This window comes from Diuraphis noxia, unplaced genomic scaffold (genome assembly GCF_037042655.1).
Source record: "Diuraphis noxia isolate RWA-SAM2 unplaced genomic scaffold, SU_Dnox_SAM2 contig0002, whole genome shotgun sequence".
Lineage (NCBI taxonomy): Eukaryota > Metazoa > Arthropoda > Insecta > Hemiptera > Aphididae > Diuraphis > Diuraphis noxia.
In genome coordinates, this window is record NW_028301712.1 from 4914884 (window position 1) to 4939111 (window position 24228).

At 32.2% G+C, this 24228-nt stretch overlaps 2 protein-coding genes across 4 annotated transcripts; both read right to left on the reverse strand.

The window, feature by feature from the left end:
- Nucleotides 1–4687: 4687 nt before the first annotated feature.
- LOC107165180 (uncharacterized) lies at nt 4688–5890 on the reverse strand. The gene has a single exon (XM_015513302.2). The coding sequence runs from the start codon at nt 5888–5890 to the stop codon at nt 5300–5302; it is 591 nt and encodes a 196-aa protein (XP_015368788.2). The 3' UTR covers nt 4688–5299.
- A 1800-nt stretch (nt 5891–7690) lies between these two features.
- Nucleotides 7691–22372, reverse strand: LOC107165179 (uncharacterized). Of its 3 annotated transcripts, none has more exons than XM_015513300.2 (3): nt 22105–22372; nt 10443–10549; nt 7691–9715 (listed from the first exon to the last, which is right to left on the reverse strand). In XM_015513300.2, exons 1-3 carry the CDS (start codon nt 22123–22125, stop codon nt 8281–8283), a joined length of 1563 nt encoding a protein of 520 aa, XP_015368786.2. In that variant the 5' UTR covers nt 22126–22372; the 3' UTR covers nt 7691–8280. The 3 variants fall into 3 exon arrangements, with proteins under 3 accessions (XP_015368786.2, XP_015368787.2, XP_089075449.1); XM_015513301.2 differs by lacking the exon at nt 22105–22372 and adding an exon at nt 10617–10720; XM_089219323.1 differs by lacking the exons at nt 10443–10549; nt 22105–22372 and adding an exon at nt 10018–10405.
- Between the last annotated feature and the right edge of the window lie 1856 nt (nt 22373–24228).

Consider the following 24228-nt stretch of genomic DNA (forward strand, 5'->3'; position numbering starts at 1 on the left):
AGAGGAAGAGAGAAAAAAAACATATACAATATATACATACAAGAGTTATAAAGAAGGATACATGAAAGTGTTTAAATGTGATATAACAAAGTGAATAATATTAATATATGAGTAATAATAATAAGATTCAATAATAGTGAAATATATTTAACTATTAGCTAAAAAAGAGAAAAGTGGGGTCCAAATTGGTATTATGCATTATACGTTTAATAGTAAATTAAAGACAATTTGAAAAAACAAACACCACATCGTATAATATCGTCGATAAGTTCCAGTACGGCCAGTACCTATATTTAGACAAAGGTAGGTACGATATATAACTTTGATGATAATTATCGGTACCAGTTAGGTGGTAGTAACTAGTAATATAATAAATCAACTCCTGTGATACAATGCGGACGTACAGGATACTTTATGGATGGTGTGCACTTAAGACAACCGAACTCTCAACATTTTAGCACCTGCATCCATTATTATTATTTTTTTTTTATTAGTCTCTATAACGTCTGAAGTGTACACAATATACTCCATAGTAATGTATTTATATGGATACAATTATAATGGCCTATTATTATATTTACATTATTGTCGGTAAACAACACTATAAGTGCGTCTTCAACAACATTTTACACGCCATCAGTGGGCGGCACATCTATTGTTATAATATAATAATGTTTTCACTGCATTCCTGCGCGATTATTAACGTATTTTTCGTGTGCGTTTTTTCACCACGATGTACTATGTATAAAATTTAAAATAAAAACACTTGGCTTGTAAGATTTACTTTGTCGATTTCGTTCATTATACTTATCTACTGACCACTAGTGAGTGGCAGTGACCGCGTGTCGTGCGATTACCATGTGCTCAGTATAATAATAATAATATCTACCTATACCTATATAGTGCCTGTTAATGCAATAATTATTGTTGTCGTTAATCTCTGGTTTGCGTACGCGGTATGATGATACGCGATATGGCCATTCGCCCGGAGTGTTTGGCTTCGAGTAGTAAAAAAAAAAAAAAAAAATTAGCGCATACCTAATAACGCGGATAAATAGGTAAGTATAGGTGTAGTTGTTTGGGATTTTCGTCCGTATGGTTCCTCAGCAGGCGGCAAAACGACATTAATTCAAAGCGCGTGTTTCACCGACCCGGGTGGGATATGGGGAAGGGGTGACGAAATAACTGTTCTTCGACTACATTATAATATAATATTGTAGGCACGGTTCGGCGAAATGGGCCAACGTGGATTTGGCGATCGGTCAAAACGCGTCTGCTGGTTAGCCTCCGAGACGTTCGTGACGATGTGATGACGTTTTACATTTTAAGGTTGCACCGCTATATTAATATTGTAATATAGTAAGCAGATGATATTAATATTATTATTTAGGTGCTGTAATGAATTTATGTTCAACATGCAGAATGCACAGTAGAGTGTAGAGACAGTTTCGCGATAATAGTTGTAATATTATAACACCATCGTCGTCATACCTATTATAATAGATACGAAGGGATTCAACCTGCAGTATGCTTATCACGATGCAGGTATTATTTCTTCGTAAGTTTATTAAAATTATGATTTTTTTTTTAAATTTTTATAAGTTAACCCATTTTACTCGTAGGTAAGAAGCGTGGTCTTGTGTAAATATACAATATTTGTAACATAAATATGTTTTTGGGCTGGATATAAATTTTTTAGTTTTGGCAGATTTTTCCTCCGTGATTATTTATTGACAAAATCGTATTTATAACTCTTAGATTTTTTTTTGTAGAGAAGAAATGTCGAGTAGTAGAGTCTGGATTTCATACGAGGCCCACACATTTTACGAATTGTTTAGTACATCATTTGTATGAACATTTTAACGTCCAATATAAATCTAAAAGAGAGTAATTTCCAAGTTATATAACAATATGCCTTATGTGCTATGTGCTTTATTATAATGGTCCAAGGTAATAGGTTTGAACAAAAATTGGCAATCAAAATCATCATAATATGAAAATTATAGTAATTAATATAAATTTGATAAAATTGTATGAATAGCATCAACATTTTCAAAAAAAGTCATCTGTTTGAACAATTTACCAAAAAGAAAGTCTTTATTGCCACAAAAGTTTTGCCAAGCATTTACAACATAATAAGTTGATTATTTAACTACGTTGTGTTATAATATAATAATATCGTCATATACTTAATACAATACTTTGTTTAATATAACAATATTTCATTTTTAGTCTTTGTAAGTTATTAGATGGCATGGATCAATTATGGTAATAGATTTTTTATGACTATGAAATCAACGATCTAAATCTGTTACTTATTGTGAAAAGCTTTAAAAATTTTCTTTATATCCATAAATAAATATAATATGTACAAAATTAAATTGATTTTTATTCAAATTTGATTAATAATTGTTGAAAGATTAAAAAAGGTTTTGTTAATTACAAAATAAAATAATTTACTGATTAACCTTAAATAAAACATTATAATCATAGGACATAGATAACTAGTGAAAAGTGGTGCCTATACTATAGTATATAAGACACGATACACGTGTAACATGGATTGCTAGTACAGTATTATAAGGTAATAAACTAATATAAAGCGTGTAATGTAATGTAGTTGAGATGTCTGTTGTGTTGCAGATACTTTGAATTGTAAGGATCTGTTATACAGTAAAGGAACCTGAGTTTATTATATAATTGTCGAGGTTATTAAATATTTTATGGTACTTAATCATTTTAATATAATATGACAAATAAATCCATGCAAATATTCTTATTCTGCAAGAAAAATTGTTTTGTTTGGCCGTTTCTTAGTATTTCATCCTAATCTATTTTTGTATTATACTGCCAGCACCTCTTCGTATGTGTGATTCACGATGAGATCTTAAGTATTTTTCTGATGCACTTAACTCGAAGGATTCCAGTTTACTATTTTTTTTCGACTAAGTTCGTTGTCTTATGGCCAAATAACGACACATTAAATAATATAATATAAGTTTTTAGGAAATTCTTCCTTATCGTCAGACAAACGCTATATAATAATCATAGTGGTTAGTATGTGACTTATATCCTGGAAGGTTCTTTTCTCCTGTTTTGCATATTATTCATCACCCCTCCTCTCCTGGTATTAGATTTTGGATTCGCTACTGTTCTGAGTATGCAAGATGTAAACATTTTAAACCAGTTGTCGTTGTCTATATTAACGTAAAGTCATGCGGATTCAGTTTTACCACGTATGATAATATATTATTTTTGTTCAAAAAAAAAAAAAAAAATATTCAATTACACATATTATTATATTTTAACACAATGAAAAACAATAATAGAAAAGTAAAGTTATCGCGGTATACTGAACCCTACGAGTAGTTCAGTTGATCTACGATGATAATTTAAATTGGATAAAGTGATCGACAGCGTAAAGATTCTCGTAATCGTGAAGAAAATTAATTGGGCAAAAACATGAACAACCTTGAACATGACAACGATATGTATTTTATTTTATTGAACGTGGATCATAAAATATATTGTAATAATAAAATACACACATTTTCAGTATACCTAAATTTATTACTTTCATCTTGTCAATCACTATAAAATGCGTATATATAGTTTCATGTTTATTTTGGGTTGTAAAAAAAATTAAACTTGATTAAAAACCAGAGAGTGTAAAGATACCATAGTCTAGTAATATTATTATGTGGTATACTCGACTAACGACAATATTGTTATTTATTATTACTATTATATTTGATTGTCAACGTTAACAAATCAAAATCACTACAATACGTCTAAACCAAGAAATAAAAAATATAAATAATATGATACATGTACAATAGTATGTACCTATCATGTATGTCATGACCATTACCTACAAGTTACAATCTACTTATTTTTAAATTAGTCAATATAGTCATTAGTCATAATAATTTTATTGATAATATCGATTAATTTAAATAGTTCCAATACACAATGTCATGTTACATACACAATTATCAGTACTAAGGAAACCTGCGAAGAATCCTTTTTTTTTTTATCCAAATATTGAAATATTTAGCGTAGTATAAAGAGTTTTTAGAAAATTTATTCAAATTAAGAATAATTAACTTATCCGAAATTCTGTGTATCTTTTTATGTTTAAAGATTCATTCTTGAAGACATAATTCTAAATGTTAAACTCGGTAGAGGTTTCTTAGGTTTTAGGGTGACTATTAAAAACGAAATGTTGCGATATGGACCAGTTTACATAGGTATTATATCTACAACTTTAGTACAGTTTATCGTCAAGGTAAATCATTTTTATCCGTGTTAATATTATACACAATATTTTCACACGAATAAAAAAAACACAAAAGAATATCTTCAGAGTTAAAATTTTTTTTTTCATTATCAGTTTATTTTATTTTTATTCTTATAAGTTTACTAATAGCTTATTTATTTTAATTGTTAAGTTAACAAGACTTATCAATAAGTAAACCATATAGTAGCAAAACCTACCAACGAAATGCCCGATGCAATGCTTTTAGTTCCTACAGTTGAAACTTTCCGATGGTGCTAACGATTTACGAATGCCATGATAATAATGTCTACTTATATACCTAGATGGTACTAATTTTTTTTAAAATAAATAGATGGTATCACATATAACTTAAATTAAATAGATAGTATTGTAAAAATAATGCACGTGGAGGATTAAAATAAATATATTATTCAAGAACACAAATCAACTATGTACAGCGTATATTTTTCGTATAAAAATATAAAAAGGCATTAATAGATAATGGCTGATGGGTAACAGTAATAAATTAGTCGGTACGTTAAGTCTTATTGTGAACTGTGAGTAATATTGTAACTTGCTATTAAAAAAAAAAACCGGCAAGTGTGTCACGTTTAATTTCTCCGTTTCTATACGTCATAGGTAAACCGATTCGTTATATATAGAAAATCAGACAGATTGGACAAAGTAAAGACATTTTATACAGTTATGGCATTTCACATAAAATTGTGATGAGCATACATGTATGTCACAAATAAATAGTCATTATATAGAAACAAGTTTCTTACAATTTGTTTCCAGATAATTTTTTTCGTTCTTAGAAAACGAAAATATAAAATACCTACTCTTGTAAATTATTATTAAAAAAAAAAAAAATAGTAATTATAATATTTAAGTAGTAAATACGTGTAAATAAATAATATAATAAAACATATATCATAACGCGTATTTATGGCACAATTTATAGACCTAATATAATGGTTTAATGGTGGTGTCTTCAACTTTTAGCGTGTGCGTATTGTTTCAGTCGATAAAATGGATGACCAGTTCCGGTCGGGATATAGCCACGCCGCCTTCACCCGCTTCCGCTGTGGCATCCGGAAGGTATTCAATGCTGACCGTGTCACCCCTGCGGACTATGGCCGTGCTGATCGGGTTTGAAAGGGCCACGCCGCCGGCGCCAGCCTTCGCCTTAGCTGACGGTTTCAGGTATATCTTGGTGACCGGTTTATCAGTGGCGACAGCAGTAGAGTTTTTCACCTGCGCCGCCTGTATGGTTGGATCCGACGCCGCCGTCGTCGTCGCCACTGTTGTCTTCCTCAGCCAACTCGGTCCTCCTACGCTCGGCGTGTTCGAGTGCAGCGGCTTGACCTGTGCCGGCCGCCGCTTCCGGTTTGGGTCGATGACCGCGTCTGCGACTTCCGATCTGTCAGCCACGTCGTCTACCACGGTCACTCGGCCGCTGTTCAAGTTCACGGCCACGGATCCCTTGGGTGGCGGTGGGATTGTGGCGGCGGTGACAGCTGACCCAGTTCCGCTTCCTGTTCCGGCGAATCCGGGCCAAACGCCTAACGTCGGCACGAATGCCCAGTACGGCAGCCGATACCTGCGCATACAATAACCACGGTTAGGTTTAGGCGTTTGGCCCTAATGATATATCGTGCAATGTTTGTCCGTTAAGCACGTTTGATTTTACGTGTTATTTGTTTTCGTTTGTTGGTTGTTGACGTTCGAGCTCTGGTACACCATTAATGGTGTTGGTGTATTATGTTTATAATGAATTAACAGTGGCTTAATGTGCCTAAGCGATAGCCTATAAGATTATTATGTATTTTGTAATAAAACACCGCCATTTTAGACAGTGGTATAATTTTCAAATCTTAAAATCAAATACTTATGAATATAATAATTATTACAATGATTACTTTTATGATTTGCAACTTCTTGATTATGGATATATTTTTTATGCAAACTCATAAAATATACGACTATCAATCTGAAAAATTTTAGTTTTATGTCAATTATTATTCGTTAAATCGGTATCCAGCTCTCGTGCTTCCATAAAAAAAAAATACATCCAAAATCATAAAAAGTAATTAATAAAGTATAATCATTGTATAATTGTGTTTATAAGCTCTGTACTATACGTTTAAAAAACAAACACTAACAATTTTAATCATGTATACTATAAAGTAGTATAATTAGTAATATTTTGTGAACTTACTAGAAATAAATAATCTTATAAAACTACTACCTATTAATATAACGAGCATTGGAAAATGAACACTAATACATTATAGTTGAGTGCAATTTACGAAAAGTGTATTGTCCGTTAGTAACAAATTGACGTGATGTATACCTACATATACACGGATACACAGTGTATACATAATTGTTTTTATATCAAACTTTTTTTCAAATGCAGTATATCTGGTTTTTCTGTTTAACTAGTTGTTGTTTTTAGGTTAGTAGGTATATCTTGTTTTTGTTGTTGTATTTTTTTTTTCATATACACACATGTATATATATATATAAACATAGTCACACAGTTATATAGCTTTATGACCATAAAGCTACGGCTTGTTACTGATTTCACGTATGGTAGGTACATCACTACCTCCGTTGGTAAAAAAATCTCGTTTTATTAGTTTATGGTTTTAGGTTTCTTTATTGAAATATTATACTTACATGGTAACGCACAAACGAAGTATTACATTAACGTGTTATCTAACCAATTGTATTAAATATTTAAAATTTTAATAGTATTCTATATATCTACTAAACCATACTCGACAGAGTTTGTCAACTCGATTATCTCGATTAGTTATTAATTAAAGATTGCAATTATTCCTCACAGCTAAATTAACGTTCTACAACAAAGCCTAGGAATAAAATGTAAAATATACATTTTATTTAAATTTAAAAAAAAAAAATATTTATCAGTTAGGTAGGTATCTAACTTATGTAAAGTACAAAAGTTCATATAGAAGCGGGGAACAAATTAGAAATGAAAAATTAAATTCAGTGTTAGTGTAAGATATGGTTTTGAATTCATTGTAAACTGCAATAAAAATATTCTAATAAATTAAAAATTAATCAAAATGATTCACATAATCACATTATATGTTTGAGTTAATATTACAATAAGGTTATTGCAGTAAATGATATGGTTATTATTTTAATAAAAGAATAAAACATTTTTAAAATAAAATACAATAAAATTGAATAGGTAGTAAATAAGTTAGAATTTGAGATAACGTTGTATTGATACTTGCCTACATGTAGGTAATATCAAATAAGACTTAAACATGTTTTTCGTATTAATGAGTAAAACAATATAGGTAAATAAATAGTTTGTACACTCTGTGTTCATAGTTGAATTAATAGTAAACATTTAAAAAAAACAAAAAAAAATTGATAGTAATATAGTATATTAAATATCGAATGATAATATTATGATTATTTACTATGAATAAAGTTATAGGCATGCGTAATATCTTACTCGTATAAGAATACATAGTATTACAATATAGCCTTCACCTTATTAATTTATAAAGTAAGAGCATACAAATTACGAAGGGGATGACAAATTTTACAATATTTTTGTATTATACAAGTAAATGTCATGGAACTATCACGAGACTTATAATTATTGTACATATATATACCTATACCTAGTGTATAAATACTAAAATACAATGTCATAATGTATAATATGTTATATAGGCAAGTACGATATATGAAAATAATAATTGTTATAGGTTACTACTTAAACGAGCGTTAGGTACTACAAATATTATTATAAAATATACGATGGTAAACTTATGTACGTATAATAATAATAATATGTATACATCGTATTATGTATAGTTTCAATGGAGGCACAATAATTATATAGAGCTATAGTAATATCATATTGTTATCATCAAGTGCAATATATCACGACAGTCTTGTGTTGTTGTAGAGGAACAAACGGATAAACGTACGGTGGCTGGGTGGTGTCGTCAAAACGGGTGATGGTCGTGTTTGCCGGACTTTTTGTTCTTGCGAGACTTCTTCCGGACGGACGGTTCGGGGTTGTAGTACACTATCGGTCCAGTGGCTATCAGCTTGGCGCCGTCCGGAAGTGATATCTCACGGCCGTCGCCCCCGCTGCGCTGACGTTGGGACACCGTCAGTCCCTGGGACGGCGTGGGAAACGTGTACGCGACGCCGTCCGTCGACAGATAGGCCGTGCCACCTGTTCCGGCGCCGGCGTCAAAGCTCCTGGCGAAACCATTGTTTTGCATCGGGTAAGGTGCGTAATAGCCGGTAGGGGCCTGCACCATCTGTGGCCCGTGGCCGGCCATCGAGATTCCACCGGCCGGCACGGGGGCGTCAGCGGAAGAGCCGGCCGCGGTGTGCTTATTGCTGTACGCCGATCCACCGGGGCCCACGATCGCCGTGCCACCGGATCCTGCGGTGGCTATGCCACCCGGGCCAGCGATAGCCACGCCCCCGCGACGCACCACTAGCCGTTTGATCTGCGGGCCCGTGTCGCCGTTGTGCTCGGTGGCCTCCTTGTCCGGCGACCAGCCGAACAGCTTTGACGGATCCGACGGTGTGGCGGCGGTCGTCGTCGTGTGCTTGAACGGTCGTACGTGATTCAGCAACGCTCCTTTTTCCTCTTCCGATCGCGGAGCCGCCGTGTCCCGACGCGACCGTCTTCGCGTTTCCGGTACTATGGCGGACACCTTACCGCCACTAAAAATCCTACTTGTAGTCCGGGACGATCGCCCTGCACCGTCCAGCCGGTTGGTGTCCTCGCTGGCCACAGCGGTATCGTCGCCATTCCCGTGCCTGCATATGTCGGCAGCCGGACCATACTCGATGATCTCGGAAAATGAGTTCATCATCGTCTGTAGCGGATCTTTGATCAATATCGGAAAGTAATCAGCCCAAGGCGACGTCCAATCGATCCTCGACGACGCGTCACCGCTATTATACATCCGATTCGGAACGCCAACGTTGCTACCCTGCATTGGTGTCGCGAACACCGTGTGCCTGATGATCTTGCGCCTGATGGGCATCTGATGGTACTCTGATAGTTGTCCGTTGTCATCGTTGTTGTTGTTGTTGTGGTGGTGGTGGTGTTGCTGCTGCATGTTGTTGATATCGCTGCCGGATGTTTGCGATTCACCGTTCAGGTTTTGGAGTATCTGACCTATGTACGGGTCGCTTGGCCGTTTCCTCGTCGAGTGTTCGTTGTAGTTCTGGTACTTTTGAAGGTTTTTGTCTAAAAGGTCCCTAAGCGCCTCCAGCTCTTCTCTGGTTATTGAATCCAATACCGGCTTTTTTATATCGGCCATTCGCAGGTGTGCAATCGACTTCAATCGGCTCAACATGTTTTCCGCTGTCGAAGATTCCGTTTGGTATAGCGGTAATTCGCTTACGTTATCACTAAAATACACAAAATTCTTATTAAACCACCCGTGCTTATAAAAATAAAATTATAAAAAAAGAACCAAACTGCGAAAAAGAAACTATTTTTAACCTCACCCAAAAATATTTTATACATATTTTAAATCAAAAAATGTTTAAAACTCTTAACGAAAGTTTACATTTTGTGGAGATATTTTTCTATTAATATTATAAAAATAAAATATGTTAAATTATTTGAACGGAGAAAAATATAAAGCATAACAGAAATATTTACAAGACAAAATTATACAAAAAAAAAATGTGTTTGAAAATAAGCTTACCTTATATATACTATGTTACACGCATTGAATATATTGACCGATCCATTGCCATAACTTTGCATAAAGCACTAAAACCGTAGAAAACAAGAAAAAACCACCGAAATTGTGCACTGCTAACGTGTGTGTTTAGTAAAATATAATATAGTCAACTAATCCATTCAGCATTTAATTATTTTAAACTTAAAACTTTTGTCAGTCAGTACCAAGTGTATAATATTATCTTATTAAGTTACAAGTCAGTTGCAGTTATCAGATGCATTAATATAGTGTTAAACCCATTTTTGTACAGTGTTTAATGTTTATTATTATTTGTTAAGGTGTAGTGTTGTTGATAGTAAATTATTATTCTAATTATTATAATATATTATATACATTAATTGACGTATCACTTTCAAGAAGTGCAAAACAAAAATGTTTTTACTTACTGTTGGAAGTGTTTATTGTCTCTCTTCGCCTCTCTTATGATCTCGTCGTTTTCATCGGTTTCCTGTGGTCTGCTGTGTCCATAAGCGATAAGACAAAACAACAATACCTGTAAAATCATAGCATAGTTTAAAAAAAAAAAAAAAACTTCTTATAATCAAAAACGAATAATCTACCTGGAAAAACATCATAATAGTATTAATAGTTTTATTAACACAATGCGTTCACATACATGCAGATGGTCCGAGAATCAAAAGCACTATGACCACTTACTACCCGACCACCTTTCACTGTATCCCCGATTCCCTCTACCATCTCCTAAATCACACGCGGGGCTCAGTGATCATAATATTTTCTATAACTCCATTGTCCGTTTATCATTATAATGACGATGCCAATACATTATAGTTGACTAATCGATTTTTGATATTTGCTTCCGAATCCTCCTCGAGTGGCCTGATTTTACTTTTATTGTTAGATTAGATTATTATGATTTATTATTCATCGCAAGTATATTTTATTATTTAATATGAGATGGCAAAAGACTATGGGTATTATTATTATTGTTGTTGCCGTAGATGTTATAGGTACGACCGGGCATAACAATAATAATTATTAATTACTTTCGAAGACACGTTTGTAATAATCTTCATCATTTATAACGATTTAATTATAGATAATTCGTATAATAGCTTTTATAGATGCATTATAACAAAACCACTATTTCTATGTTAAACATAATATAAGTTTTAACATTTTTTGTTTGAAAAAACCCGATTTCAAATTATATGGAATAACATTTCGTAACAATTTTTATAACAAGTGTTTTTTTTTCTTCAAACGTTGAGAAACAGACCATCAATTAGTGGTACTTATTAAATAATGATTTACGTGCTTGTAATATTTTATGCAAATTGCATTGGAGTAAAATGCTCACGGAAAGACCCGTTATAACAATCTCACCATATTTTGTTGAACACTGCTCTTCAAAAACAATAATTATTAACCTAACCGGGTTAGTGGGTGGTAAATAGTAATTACACGCATTATTAAAATGTGTACTAGCACAACGATAAGACAATTTTCGTTCACAACTCACATCATGTTATTACAATTTCGACTTCCGGTTAGTCACTGTTATCTTTTGCCACAGATCCTTATCGGCGGATATGAAGGCAGACAGTCGTTCCGGGGTCGCCACTCCGTGTTTCTGACACGAAATCCTCGCGGGCGCGACATGTTACTCCCTCTCACTCTCTCTCCTCTGTCTCACTCGCACTCGCACTCAAAACACATTTCGTGTGGATCGACGGACTATTTGTGTTGTTGAATTCATAAAACACAACCGGGGTACACACGCGAAGGAACGTTATTAAATCTGTCAGAGTTCAGATCCGTCCGTGTAATAACAATATTACATTTTGAATAATATGTAGCGTGTACCATTTCGGAGAGAGTGGTCGGATTATTTTCAGGTGGTCAGTGGTGGTCATACAAAACATTGTGTGGAAGCGAGTTTGTCAGTATTTATTATAATGTAGTATGAGTTGTATAATGTTAAACATACTTCGGGAAGATTCTCGTCGTATAGGTAACGGTAAATTTCTATTTTTATTCTTGTAATTTACCTTTTGGGCGCACACGACCAGTTTAACTCTTGCGGCAATAGCCCCGGACTATGAAATATCTCGCAAAGATAATAAGCCCCTTCTGAAGTCGGAACGGAACAACTATAATAAAAATAATACACGAAATCCGACCAAAACGACTTATTCGTGGGTTTCTTGATAAATTGTGCAAATCTTCATTAAACGACGGGTGATCAACGAACTGATGTCAAAATGGAAATTTGTGTATTTTATAATAGAAATAGGTTTATTGGAAACGGCCTACAATTATAGTACAGTGACCTTAATCTGAGAAGCCCTCGGAGAGAATCTATACGACAATATAATTTATATGTATATAATTAATTGTTATTATATGTTATAAGTTATTACTAGAGATCGGATGTTAAAGATCAAATATAATATTCAATATTAGACGCATTATCATTTAGTAACTTTTTACTCATAAAACTATTCAGTCACTGCGCCGCTAGTTTATAATTTATAAACATCTAATCTCCTGATTTTTTGGGTGTGTTATAACTTATAAACACAATAATATTATCGATGATTTCTTTTTTAAATTAATATTAAACAAACAAACGATGACAAATGATAATATTATAATTTAATATATTATGTTAAGTAATCTAGAAACAATCAATATATGCATTTAAATGCTCAAATATGCAAAGTAAGTTTTACATATTATTTGTAAACTAAACTTCTTGAATCAAATTTATATCATACTCGGGTATAATTCTAGATGCGCAAAAAAAAATATTCAAATTCATTAACATTAGAATTCTAGTTAAAATTTATTACCTATACAAGTATATACATGATCTGAATGAAACTAAACCAATAACCACATTATAATTTGGTTTTGAATATCACGCATATTTTGATATGTATGACCACGCAAAAATGTATGCCGACGACGCGCGACGGCTCGGTACAAAAGATCGATACACATAGAGATAAAGAATGTAATATAATATTATCGTTATATTGAAAAAAGTTAAAAGCGAGATGAATATAAACGCGTTCTGGAACGTCAAAATTTAAAAAGAGATAATCGGGAAAAGTTAGTTTTACCACTCAGGTTACAAAAATGTTCTTCTACATATTGAATAAACACAAAATCATGTAGGTATGTAAACGAAAATGTAATCATGTCCAATATAATAGTAAATATACCAGCTATTTAGTTTTTTTTCAAATTGTTCTACATTTTTTTACCGTCATAAATTTGTAATAGAAAATATATATTTTTGAGTACCTATATAAATTATTTTGCTTTGAATTTTACTCAAGAACTATAATATACTATTATAATTTCTATAATATATTATTATAACTATAACTACTATTTATTTACTGACTGTGTTATAATAATATGCCCGATGTACGCTTAAAAATTGTTAATTAGGCATACCTTATAATGTAGTAGGTAGTAGGTACCTACTAACAGATATAATATATTGTATATTATGTAATTTGTAACCAATCAATGCTTACTTACTGGATAGATATAAGGTTGATTTGTTCATATTTGTTATCTTTTTATTAACTTGGATTTTACTTTACAGGATATGAAAATCGAAACGTGAGGTTGAAATATTACTGTAAATGTCGTATTAAATAAATAAATAAAAAATATAAATTTAATTCACTACTCATTTTCAATAAATTTAGCAATCAGCATCGTCTTAAGGTAAGAACTGTTAGTAAAGGATGACAGTTAAACTAAAACGTTTAAACCTAATTCGTATTTCAATAAATTATGCAAATATAAGGGAAATTAAATTTCTTATAGCCACTTATTTATCACATCATAAATAAATTTACGATTTGTATATTATATTTAATGACTGCAGTCCTCAACATGAAATTATGGTATTTTTAAATATAGTATATACTATACTATAATATAATATATATTATATAGTGCTTATAACTATGCAGCTTACAAAAATGTATTGTAAAGAAGTGTTTATATAAATTCATATTCTAATTAAAATTACATACCCTTACAACTTTCAAATTTATTAATAATTAATATAATAATATATACATTTATTTTCAGTGGAAATAATTTTAATGCATTCGCATTAATTGATAATAATATCCCATATAAATTAATTTAAGTCGAATAAACCATATCTGATTTCGTAGGAATGATTTTGTGTTATCATAAGGTTGTTTTGTTTTATTGCTTTATTTCTGATTGTTGTTAATTTGTTTTTTAATTTAAAAAATAATTATTTGAATTAAAAATAAATCTTTAAACTATATTTGTTTTCAGTGTATCGAATGGAGGAATTATAAATTTTAAAGAGATCCTATAGGCGTATTATCAACAATTAATTCAATGCCATTTTTAAATAATTAAATCTGTAAACAGTAAAATCAAAACATCGGCAAAGCTAATAGTAACAAACAGTTTAATACCAACAGCTTATTGTGTATAACAATTGCAAAAAATATACGTGTTATTATTGGCAAAATCTTAAGATAACGAACAATATGATGATCGTTAAAATGTATTAGATTTAAAAAGAAAACGATCATTATGACTAAGCAAAGGTAATGGTGTAATCGGGTTTTAATAATATAGGAACCTATTTTTATGATACTTAAGTGTTAAATCGATTTCGTCTACTGTCCCCATGATGCAGGTTGTCTAAAAAACGTCAAAAATGACATTTGCGCAGAAAACTAGGACAGGAGGTCATTGAAATTAATTTGATGAAAATTATCATTGGGGGGGGGGGGGGAATTAATGGTTAACCAAATACAATTTTTTGGTTATTTGGTAATGTACCATAAATACATAGTACATTACTGGGCATAATATCACGTTAATCTAAAATTTTGTTTTCTTACACGTGATTTTTTTGTGCCTTTATATACCTATATAGTTAGTCCCATTGGTGATAATTACCAAAACTATGACACAATTGTATACCATGTTGGTGTCACATATGACGTTTGCATCTTGCTTGTATGCAGTATAGAATATAAGTTTATGATATGTGAAATGAGATTTTGTAAATTTCTCTATAGGTTTATTAATATAATATTACAAGTAGGGATTAGAAAATTTTATGAACTGTAAATTTAAAGTAAAATAATATATTTTATCTGTATAACGGCTAAACTTCGCCCATGAACAAATATAAAATATGTCGTTGTATACTATGTGTGAATGTCCTATGTGTGAATGTCCTATGTGTACTTTACTGCAAGTGTAACTCAACCTATTAGTGAAGTAATTCGACCGAGTTGACAATCCACCCACAGCGGATTGAATATATAGAACTTGACAAATTTGTTTTGATCCCAGTCTAAACTACTCTGTGGTTTTCTAATTCTTACAAAAGTTAGAAATTTGGGTCAAAATTAGTCGAGTAGTTTTTGGTGTATATATATGCTAAAAAAAATTTAAAAAAATTGCATTTTTCACCAGCTATATTTTCAAGTTTTGTCTTCTTAAACAACACTAATAATTTTAAATTTATAATATTTTATTCATAGGAATATGCATGACGAAGAATGTTTTTCGAGGACTTTACTATCCAATAAAACCAAGAATAAAATCAGAAGTTAATTAATTATAATAGTATTAATTCATCGGCATTCCATTGCAGGAAATAAAAGATCAAAAAAGTGTATTTATCCGGTTATTGGCGTGCAGCGGCTAATGTCGGCGGAGAAGATATTATAGTCACTTTCGGCGGTCGAATTTACATAATAAGATAGATGCCTTATAAGGTACTATATTAAAGGTAGGTACCCACAACCACCTGCAGCACACGCGGGAGCGGTTCGACGTGTTAATTAAAAGCGATCGGGTGGGGCTGAACAGGGCGGAACAGGGCGTGGGGAAGGATCTGGTGGCCGAGACATCGGTGGGCGAACTTGTCCGCACATAGTATTATGTGCAGTGTTCTTAATATTTATAATATGATAATGCGTGTTGAACAAACGGATATATACTTAATAACACGTTTTTCGCGGTTGGAAAAAAATGTTTTAAAAAAACATATGTACGCGTTATATATCTGCACGTGAACTTTGGACACATAATCACGACCGGTCGTGGCGGGTATGTTTAGTTGACGGGTTGGTTGGGTGGGGAGTGTTTAGAAGGGGAAGGGGAGGGCGTGTGCGTTGACCTCCGGCCAATGACTCCCGAACCGCCGTCGTGGCCAAGGCGGCCCGGTGACGAATATAATAATATATAATATAAATAATTCCCGACTTCGAAAACTATAATAACAAACCTATACATAGGTATCATAAATACTTATAATAATATGAGTATTATGTAGATGTGTCAAGTGTCGTTTAATCGGTCCCACGTGATATTAAATAATTTAACTTTGCATAAATACTGCGAATCGGTGACGGACGACGTTTATTTCGGATTTTGCGTTGTCGTAAAATGGTACGTTTAAACGACACGGTAAGCCCACACGTGGTAAAAAATAGTAGGAATGAAATTAATATGAAAACTACCGTCGCACGTCCGCCGTACACATGTCATAAATCGTCGCATCATTATAATAAACAATAATTCGTTAATTCGTATCGACCCGTAAGAGCTGCCTCTTCAAATCTTCGCGTAGGACGAAGGGTAATGCTATGCGCGCTTATATTATTTAAATATAGTAGGAAATAATAATGAAGTCGTGGTTGTGATGATGTAATTCAGCGGAAGGCACATTAACATCATAGTGTTACTTTAATATTATAGTGATACCTACACGATGTATTTACGTTTTATTTACACTCAGCAATTTATCGCCAGGCTGCATCCATAGAATACATTAAATATTTCCATTTATTGAAATATATTTTTCTTGTTTCCTAACATAAGACTCTTTTTAGAAACACTTTTTAATGATTTCATTTTTGGGTTTTACGAGGGCCTTTCCCTTGAGACTACCAAGTTTCATACTACATCCCCACTAACTAAAGTTAGCTGCAAAAATATCAGATTGTGGTTCCTGCTGAATGGCACGAAATTGATAAAATATTTTCCATGTATTGTATATTTGTATCGGTATTATTTTCGACTATTATTAGAACAATACAAATTCAGAATACTTTAACAATTTTCAGACAGTTCATACCATGTGTTTTGGGAAAAAATTTCTAGGTTCTTAAAAAAGACAACGTTCTACACAAACTTTACTATTAAATTAAGGTAAAAACATTTGATAAATTACACACTTTCAGATTTTACTAAACATGTTGTGTATAGGGTCCAATGAGAGGATTATATAATATTATAATATATACCTACATATTTTTTTGTTATTTATATTGGATCTTGTGTCCCAAGTTAATTCCTACGAGTCATTTAAATAAAATATAAATTGATAAAGATAACATAATACATTTTATGGGAACTTAGGAATTAAAATTATATATATATATTTTTACTGCTTTTTTAATTATATACATCGCATTGTGTTTGTAGCTTTAATTAGTGTACAGATATATAACAAAATACTCTTTTAAAACCTTATAATTTGTTGGTATGGGATGTATCTTTAACGTTTTAATGCTTTGGTGTTAGTATGCACACTATGCACTATTGATCTCATTAGCAATTAGTAGGTCTTCATGGTTAACATGGCTAATCTGTTGTGGACGGATAGATTTTCATTACGATAAAGTGTTTTCGTTTTAAAATATTAAAAACCTATTAAAAAGTATAATATGTCAATCCATTATATTCAAGTGATTAGTAGATTACTTTTCATGGGTATTTCATAGTTGTTTATTCGTCATGGTATATTATAAAACACAAAATATACAGTAAATATGTTGTGATGTTACATAATATTATTATTAAATCATTTTTAATATTCTTAATCGCCTGACCATGACTGCAGCTCATAAGTAATCTTGTCAATAATAACAAGTGAATAAATGACTAACTAATAACATTCAAATAGAAATTAAGGCAAGTATTGTACAAACTCGATAGGTAGGAAAAAACTCTAAACTTAAGAATTTGATTTGTACGGTGAGATAATTAACAAGCAATCTTAACATTTTAAATTGAAAACTGAAGCAATACAAGAATATAACTTTATTTTTTGTCTATTTATATATCTATATCGGTGCATGCTTAATCTGGGGCTTGAAATTCCGTCAGGTCACAGATCTTTTTTTTTCATTCGGAAATACCAAATAAAAAACACACATGCAAACGGACATCATAAACATGATACAAGTGTATATCAATAAATATCGCAGAAAAACTCGTCGTTTCGGCTTTCCAATAAAGTTATTCTATACGCGCACGCCGCGTATTGTATTGGCGCAGTGTGAATCGCGGGAGATCGACGGCGTTAATTATTATTGCTTTCGCGTCGGAGTGTATCATTGAGTATAAGAATATAATAATAATTGTTCATGATAATATTACTATACACACAGGTGGGTACATAGTATAATATATAATATTGTATAGGTATATATTGGACCGTCGAATCCGAACGTGCCGTCGTACATATAATAGCAACACAAACTGGTCAGTTATACGGTCGGGGTAAAAAAACAAAACAAATCGCAATGAAGACATCAAGCGGCTATATCCCGCTACCAATTGTTTGGCGCTTATAACAACGAAGTCGGATCGACGCCGAGAAATTATGACGCGTGTGAATGCGAATAATTAGCAATATCATATCTGCCGCCATATTATACATATACACGGTATAACTCTATAGATTAGCTATATGGCGATCATTGATCGCGTATTATGTGCGCGGTATCCACATAATAGTCTTTCGAAATTTAATTAAACATTAATAATTGTAAAAACGCAAGACAATATATTATGCATTATTAATAACCAACGATAATTCTAATAATAGTTATTTATAAGTTGTATAATATATATATACAGCGTGCAGTCCCTCCCGGCTCCCGCGGTATCTCCACGACGACGGGTTGTTCGGCAATCGTTTCAGGACGCCTTGACGGCAATTTAATATTATCCTCTCGGACCTCTCTAGTATTATTATATATTATAATATATTCACTATCGTATTACTACCGGGAGCGATGTATTATTCGTGTATAAGGTATACGGCATACAATATTAAAATGAAATGAATATAAAGCGACCTCTCTGCGGGATGACCATCGTGTGTACATTAAATATACACAATGGGCCAATTAAAATGTCGAACGTACTGTTTTGAACTGTTAAAATCGTCGTCTTGGCTTTATTTTTGTTCCATTCCATTTCATTCGACCGAGTAATACTATATCGAGTTCATTGCGCAGACCATATGATATCCGTAACCAAATACCTAGTCGAATGCACGGCTGTGTGCCCTTGGTCGAATTTATATTATTATATTAATTTAATCCTATCGAGATGGGACGTGTGCCGAAAAATAATCGTATTTTACATATTTATTATATTATATTATGTTAGTCAACGAGTATGGTATTTCACGATAAACACAATACATTATTAATATTATTATTATTATTGACGTGCGCTGTGCACTGTTAGAAATATTATTTGTGCTTGTTGTGTTTGTACAGCGGAATATGAATGTCATGAGGACAAATACGGCCGTCAGCCCCATGTTGATTCTTCAGGTTATTATATAGCGTAGTTATTCACCTTCTAAAAGCCGAAAAAGAAAAATCGACTCAACACGCTGTATACGTTTGTTTGCTATGTAAAATGATAAATCAAATATCAAATATAATTTACTGTGTACATAGAAAATACAATAGTCCGTACGCATTTTTTACCACATGATGGGTATTGGGCAATCAATTATTGTCGTGTACCCATGTGTTATTATAATGTACAACAAATAAAAAATTAATTTGATAAAAAAAAAATACACGATTGATTTCAACTGCGTTAAGTATCGTACATACAGCACATTAAGTTTATTTCATACTTTTGTTTATGTGTAGTATTAACAATTTAGTATTTACGGTTGATTTTTTTCAAATTCGTTTGGTTATTCAATTGTTACTGTTCTCACGCTGCCACTCACCACGTTTTCGAAGTATTTTTTATGTGCGTACAATCATAATCTTGAAAATAAAGTAACACACCGATAGTTGGAACATAAGTATAGTCAAATTTTAACGTATACACCCATTAAAATCTAAAAAGCTCTTGATGCGATTGTTGTATTATGATAATGACTACTTTACAAGTTTATTTTTCAATATTTCGTTGCACGATATTATATTGGTATGTGTATATTTTATATCTAAACCATCGGTAGGTAGATACTTATATGTAATAATTTAGAAGATTTGAGAAGCATGTAAAAAAAAAAAATGTTAAAAAATTGTCCTCCGAGTATAATGAAACCAGCGAGTTTCAGATCTCATTAAGTCTCATGGACAAGGTGGAGAATACAATTGGTCTTTCGAACATCGTTAATGGTGTAAAGACTATAAATAACAATATATAACGATTACGTCGATACTATCATTAGAAATGTTGTGCCACATGTTTTTCATTTTCATACGAAGAGCAAAAAAATAAGTAAATCTATCGGTCCGGTTTTACCACTCTCCTTCGTAGTCAAGAGCAGCGTTTTATATCTACCCCACGCCTGCAATATAGACACTCTTGGTACAAGGTCACGTCCTTGTCCTTCTGTGACGTGATAGACGCGTTTTAATGATTTATCATTTAGAGGGATATTACTGGAATTTTATGTTGGAGACTGAAGAGCTATAGAAACGGTTTTTTTTAAGGAGTTATCATTTATAACTTATAAGATTATATCCTCAATGCTTTATATTCGTGTGCGGTTCGGTGCAGTAATTATTACGATAATTGTTGTATTGAATAAAAGAAAAAAAATTGTAAACCAATTATACTCGTAATACTTTTTAAATTATGTCGGTAGCTTAAAATTAAAAGAACAGAGATAATTGGTTAGAAAATACTATAGTGCTTTATTTTTTTCTGTGGTCTAACTCGTTTAAGAGTAATTTATTTTTCATCATAATAATATTATGTCTGTGTTAATATGATTTAAAACTGATGGTTATTTATTTACTTCAGCATTTCAAACTAATAATAGTTGTAAAATTTAAAGTGAAAATAACTTATTATTAATTTTGATGTTTATAATGAACCCCTTTCCCTTAACCTAACATATTTTGGACCCCCGTCCAAATTTAAATACTCAAGAACTCTTTAAGCTCAATGCTGACAGATTTCTAATAAGATTTAGAACTATTATTGCATTTTTCAAATATTAGGATAAGTTTAATTTTTTTGAATCGTGGAATATCTTAATACTGCAGTGGTATAATCGTCATAATTTCTATACCGATGCGCACTATACACTATACATATACTACGGTATAGTAAGCATTAATCCTGTTTGGTTATAGCAAAATATAGTATTACAATTTATAAGTCATAATTTAATTATTTAATTATTAATTGCAAACCTACGATAATACCCGTTGCGCTGTCGAATGACGGATCTGCAATATCACATTATTTACATCTCAAACATAAAAACGACACTATACACGCGCGCATTACCTAGGTATACATCGATCAACAAAAATCAACCACGGTTATGTACCATAAACTATACAATATAAATATGTGTATATTACGATGTTATCTACCACTACCACAGTATATAAAGATAATATATGTATAGTGTATACTGTCATCGTATTCTGTGTACCCGTGTCCGTGATCAGAATTTCTTCGCTATCCACCAGATATAGTATTATTATTTAGGTGAAACGATTAGTTCACTATAGTCATCATTGATAACCCACTCTGTGAAGCGGTCGAATATGTTCAACTATTTGGTTATATACCTTATGCCTCGCGGTAACAGGTTGACCACATACACACATCCGCATGGAATACGACGACAGTAATATTACAGTATATTTTTTAAAACTATACTTATTGTATACCGTCCGGGCAACGACCATATCAGGTGTGCTATATCATATCAGAATAATATGTCAATATGGACGATATCGTACTATATTATACAATGCTTACCGCGACGTTTAGCGGCTTCATGTCGGCGGCGGGCAAGTGAACGGGTAGACGAGAACGCAATAATATGGCACGTGACCAGCGATCGATTGATGACGATCCTGACGAGCTTGACTGGACGATGTGCACGACTTGTGGCGACGGTGCTATGTGATGATGGGCGCGAGTGCAGACGTTATGTAAAAACGTGTGCGACTGAGACGATGGCCGGAGTGGTCGCGCAATGCATTTGCGGGCTCGCGGACGACGCAGAAGAAGAACCTACTCGGCTGCGGCGGCGGCGGCGGCGATTCGTGCGACCGACCGGGTAAATGTTATTTCCCCCCCACGACACCATCGCGTAGACGCGCGAGGAGAACGCTAATTTTTAATTATATATATTATATACGTAATATATTTGTGTGCGTAAGCGTATGCTATATTATGACGTATAGTCAGACATGGGTAAAGTACTTTAAAAAAAGTACATTTGGAATAAATACGCAAATATAGTTTTTTTTTTATTATTATTTTATTGAATGGAGTTTATTGAAAATATACACCCTGTACATTATATACAATAAGTAAATATGATGTGGTAAAAAATAATTTATAAAAAGAAAAAAAAATGGCTTTGAGTAGCTTGAAGGAGGACTTGCAGTCAAGTCACCTTTTACAAAACGCGAATATACTTATAAATAATAGTAGGCATTCGAATACTTTATAAATATTCTAGATACTCTTTAGTTTTTGTTTTAAATATTGAACCAATAGTACTTTTCTTCAAGAAAATTAGAAATTAGCGCCAACATATTAAGTAGTTTAATAGTTTTAAATATAATATTAGGTATAATAATTCAAGTTATTGATACTTGATATCAAAAAGTATTTTAAAAGTATTCTGAATACTGCTCAAGACTGACTATAATATATTGTATTATATTTTAATATTATATATCACGCGTAAGAGATGCTCTAAAGTTTGCTGTCGACCATTCGGCGGCTAGGATAAGATGATTTTATGATTATTAAATTCTTTCCCCTACCACAGTACCGTCCCATACAGTGACAACCAGAAGAGCGCCTGTCACTCCAACCGATTATAATATTAATTTCAAATAAGTAATAAATAACCCTATTAGTTGTTATAAATTATATTATACTTTTGTAGTACATAGACTTCCTAAAAATCTATCTCCACACCACTCATACGTCGTCAATGTTCATAAAAAATAATTAATTAATGTTATAATGTTTGACTCCACTATTTCAAGAGAATATTATCGTTAATACTGAATATAATAAAGTAGGATATATAATAACGACACAGTGACCTATGCATAACATGTTTATAAAACGATTATTTTTATTTTATTATTATTATTAGCTCTCGAAATTGCAGTTTTGCATATTATGTTCTTATACATATACTATTCAACTCATAGCAAATTATACTTTAATAATATCATAATTTTATCCATACATAATTACATTTTATATGTAGGTTATAGATCGTATTTCATAAAGACTTTTCACCAAACTCGAAATAAATAACGTGATTTTAATTCTAAGATAATCCAATAAAATCATATTTTGGCCTTCCGTGAGAAACTGCAAAAATGAAGCTATATATGTCCAAGTTTTTACACCATGAAATATCACTCATATTCTCGTGAAAGTATTGAATTCAAAGTATTATTTTATTATAGCGGTTGTCATTTGCCTTATAGTTTTGAAAATAAAAAAAAACAGAAGTTTGATTAAGTTATATAATAGAGCTAGGTGTTGATAAAGCAAAACACATTTTACAACGATCTACGAATTACGATCACTTATATTCAACTAATATTATCTTCTCCTATTTATTTTATGATAACCTGCTCGATGTATTACCATCTAAATGATGCCATTGCAGATTCGTTTTATATTGAAAAACGAATAATATTACCGTTATGAATGTTATGATATTTTATAATGATTAATGAATCATGTGTGTACCTATGTTTCATTATTTAAATCGAACGTGCAGAATTTATTTTCTGTACAGCTTCAGCATTTACGACATCTACTGTGACTAAACTTATAATTACATTGCAGGAACTGCACATATTCCCGATGAATATAAAAACATACTGTATTATATATGTA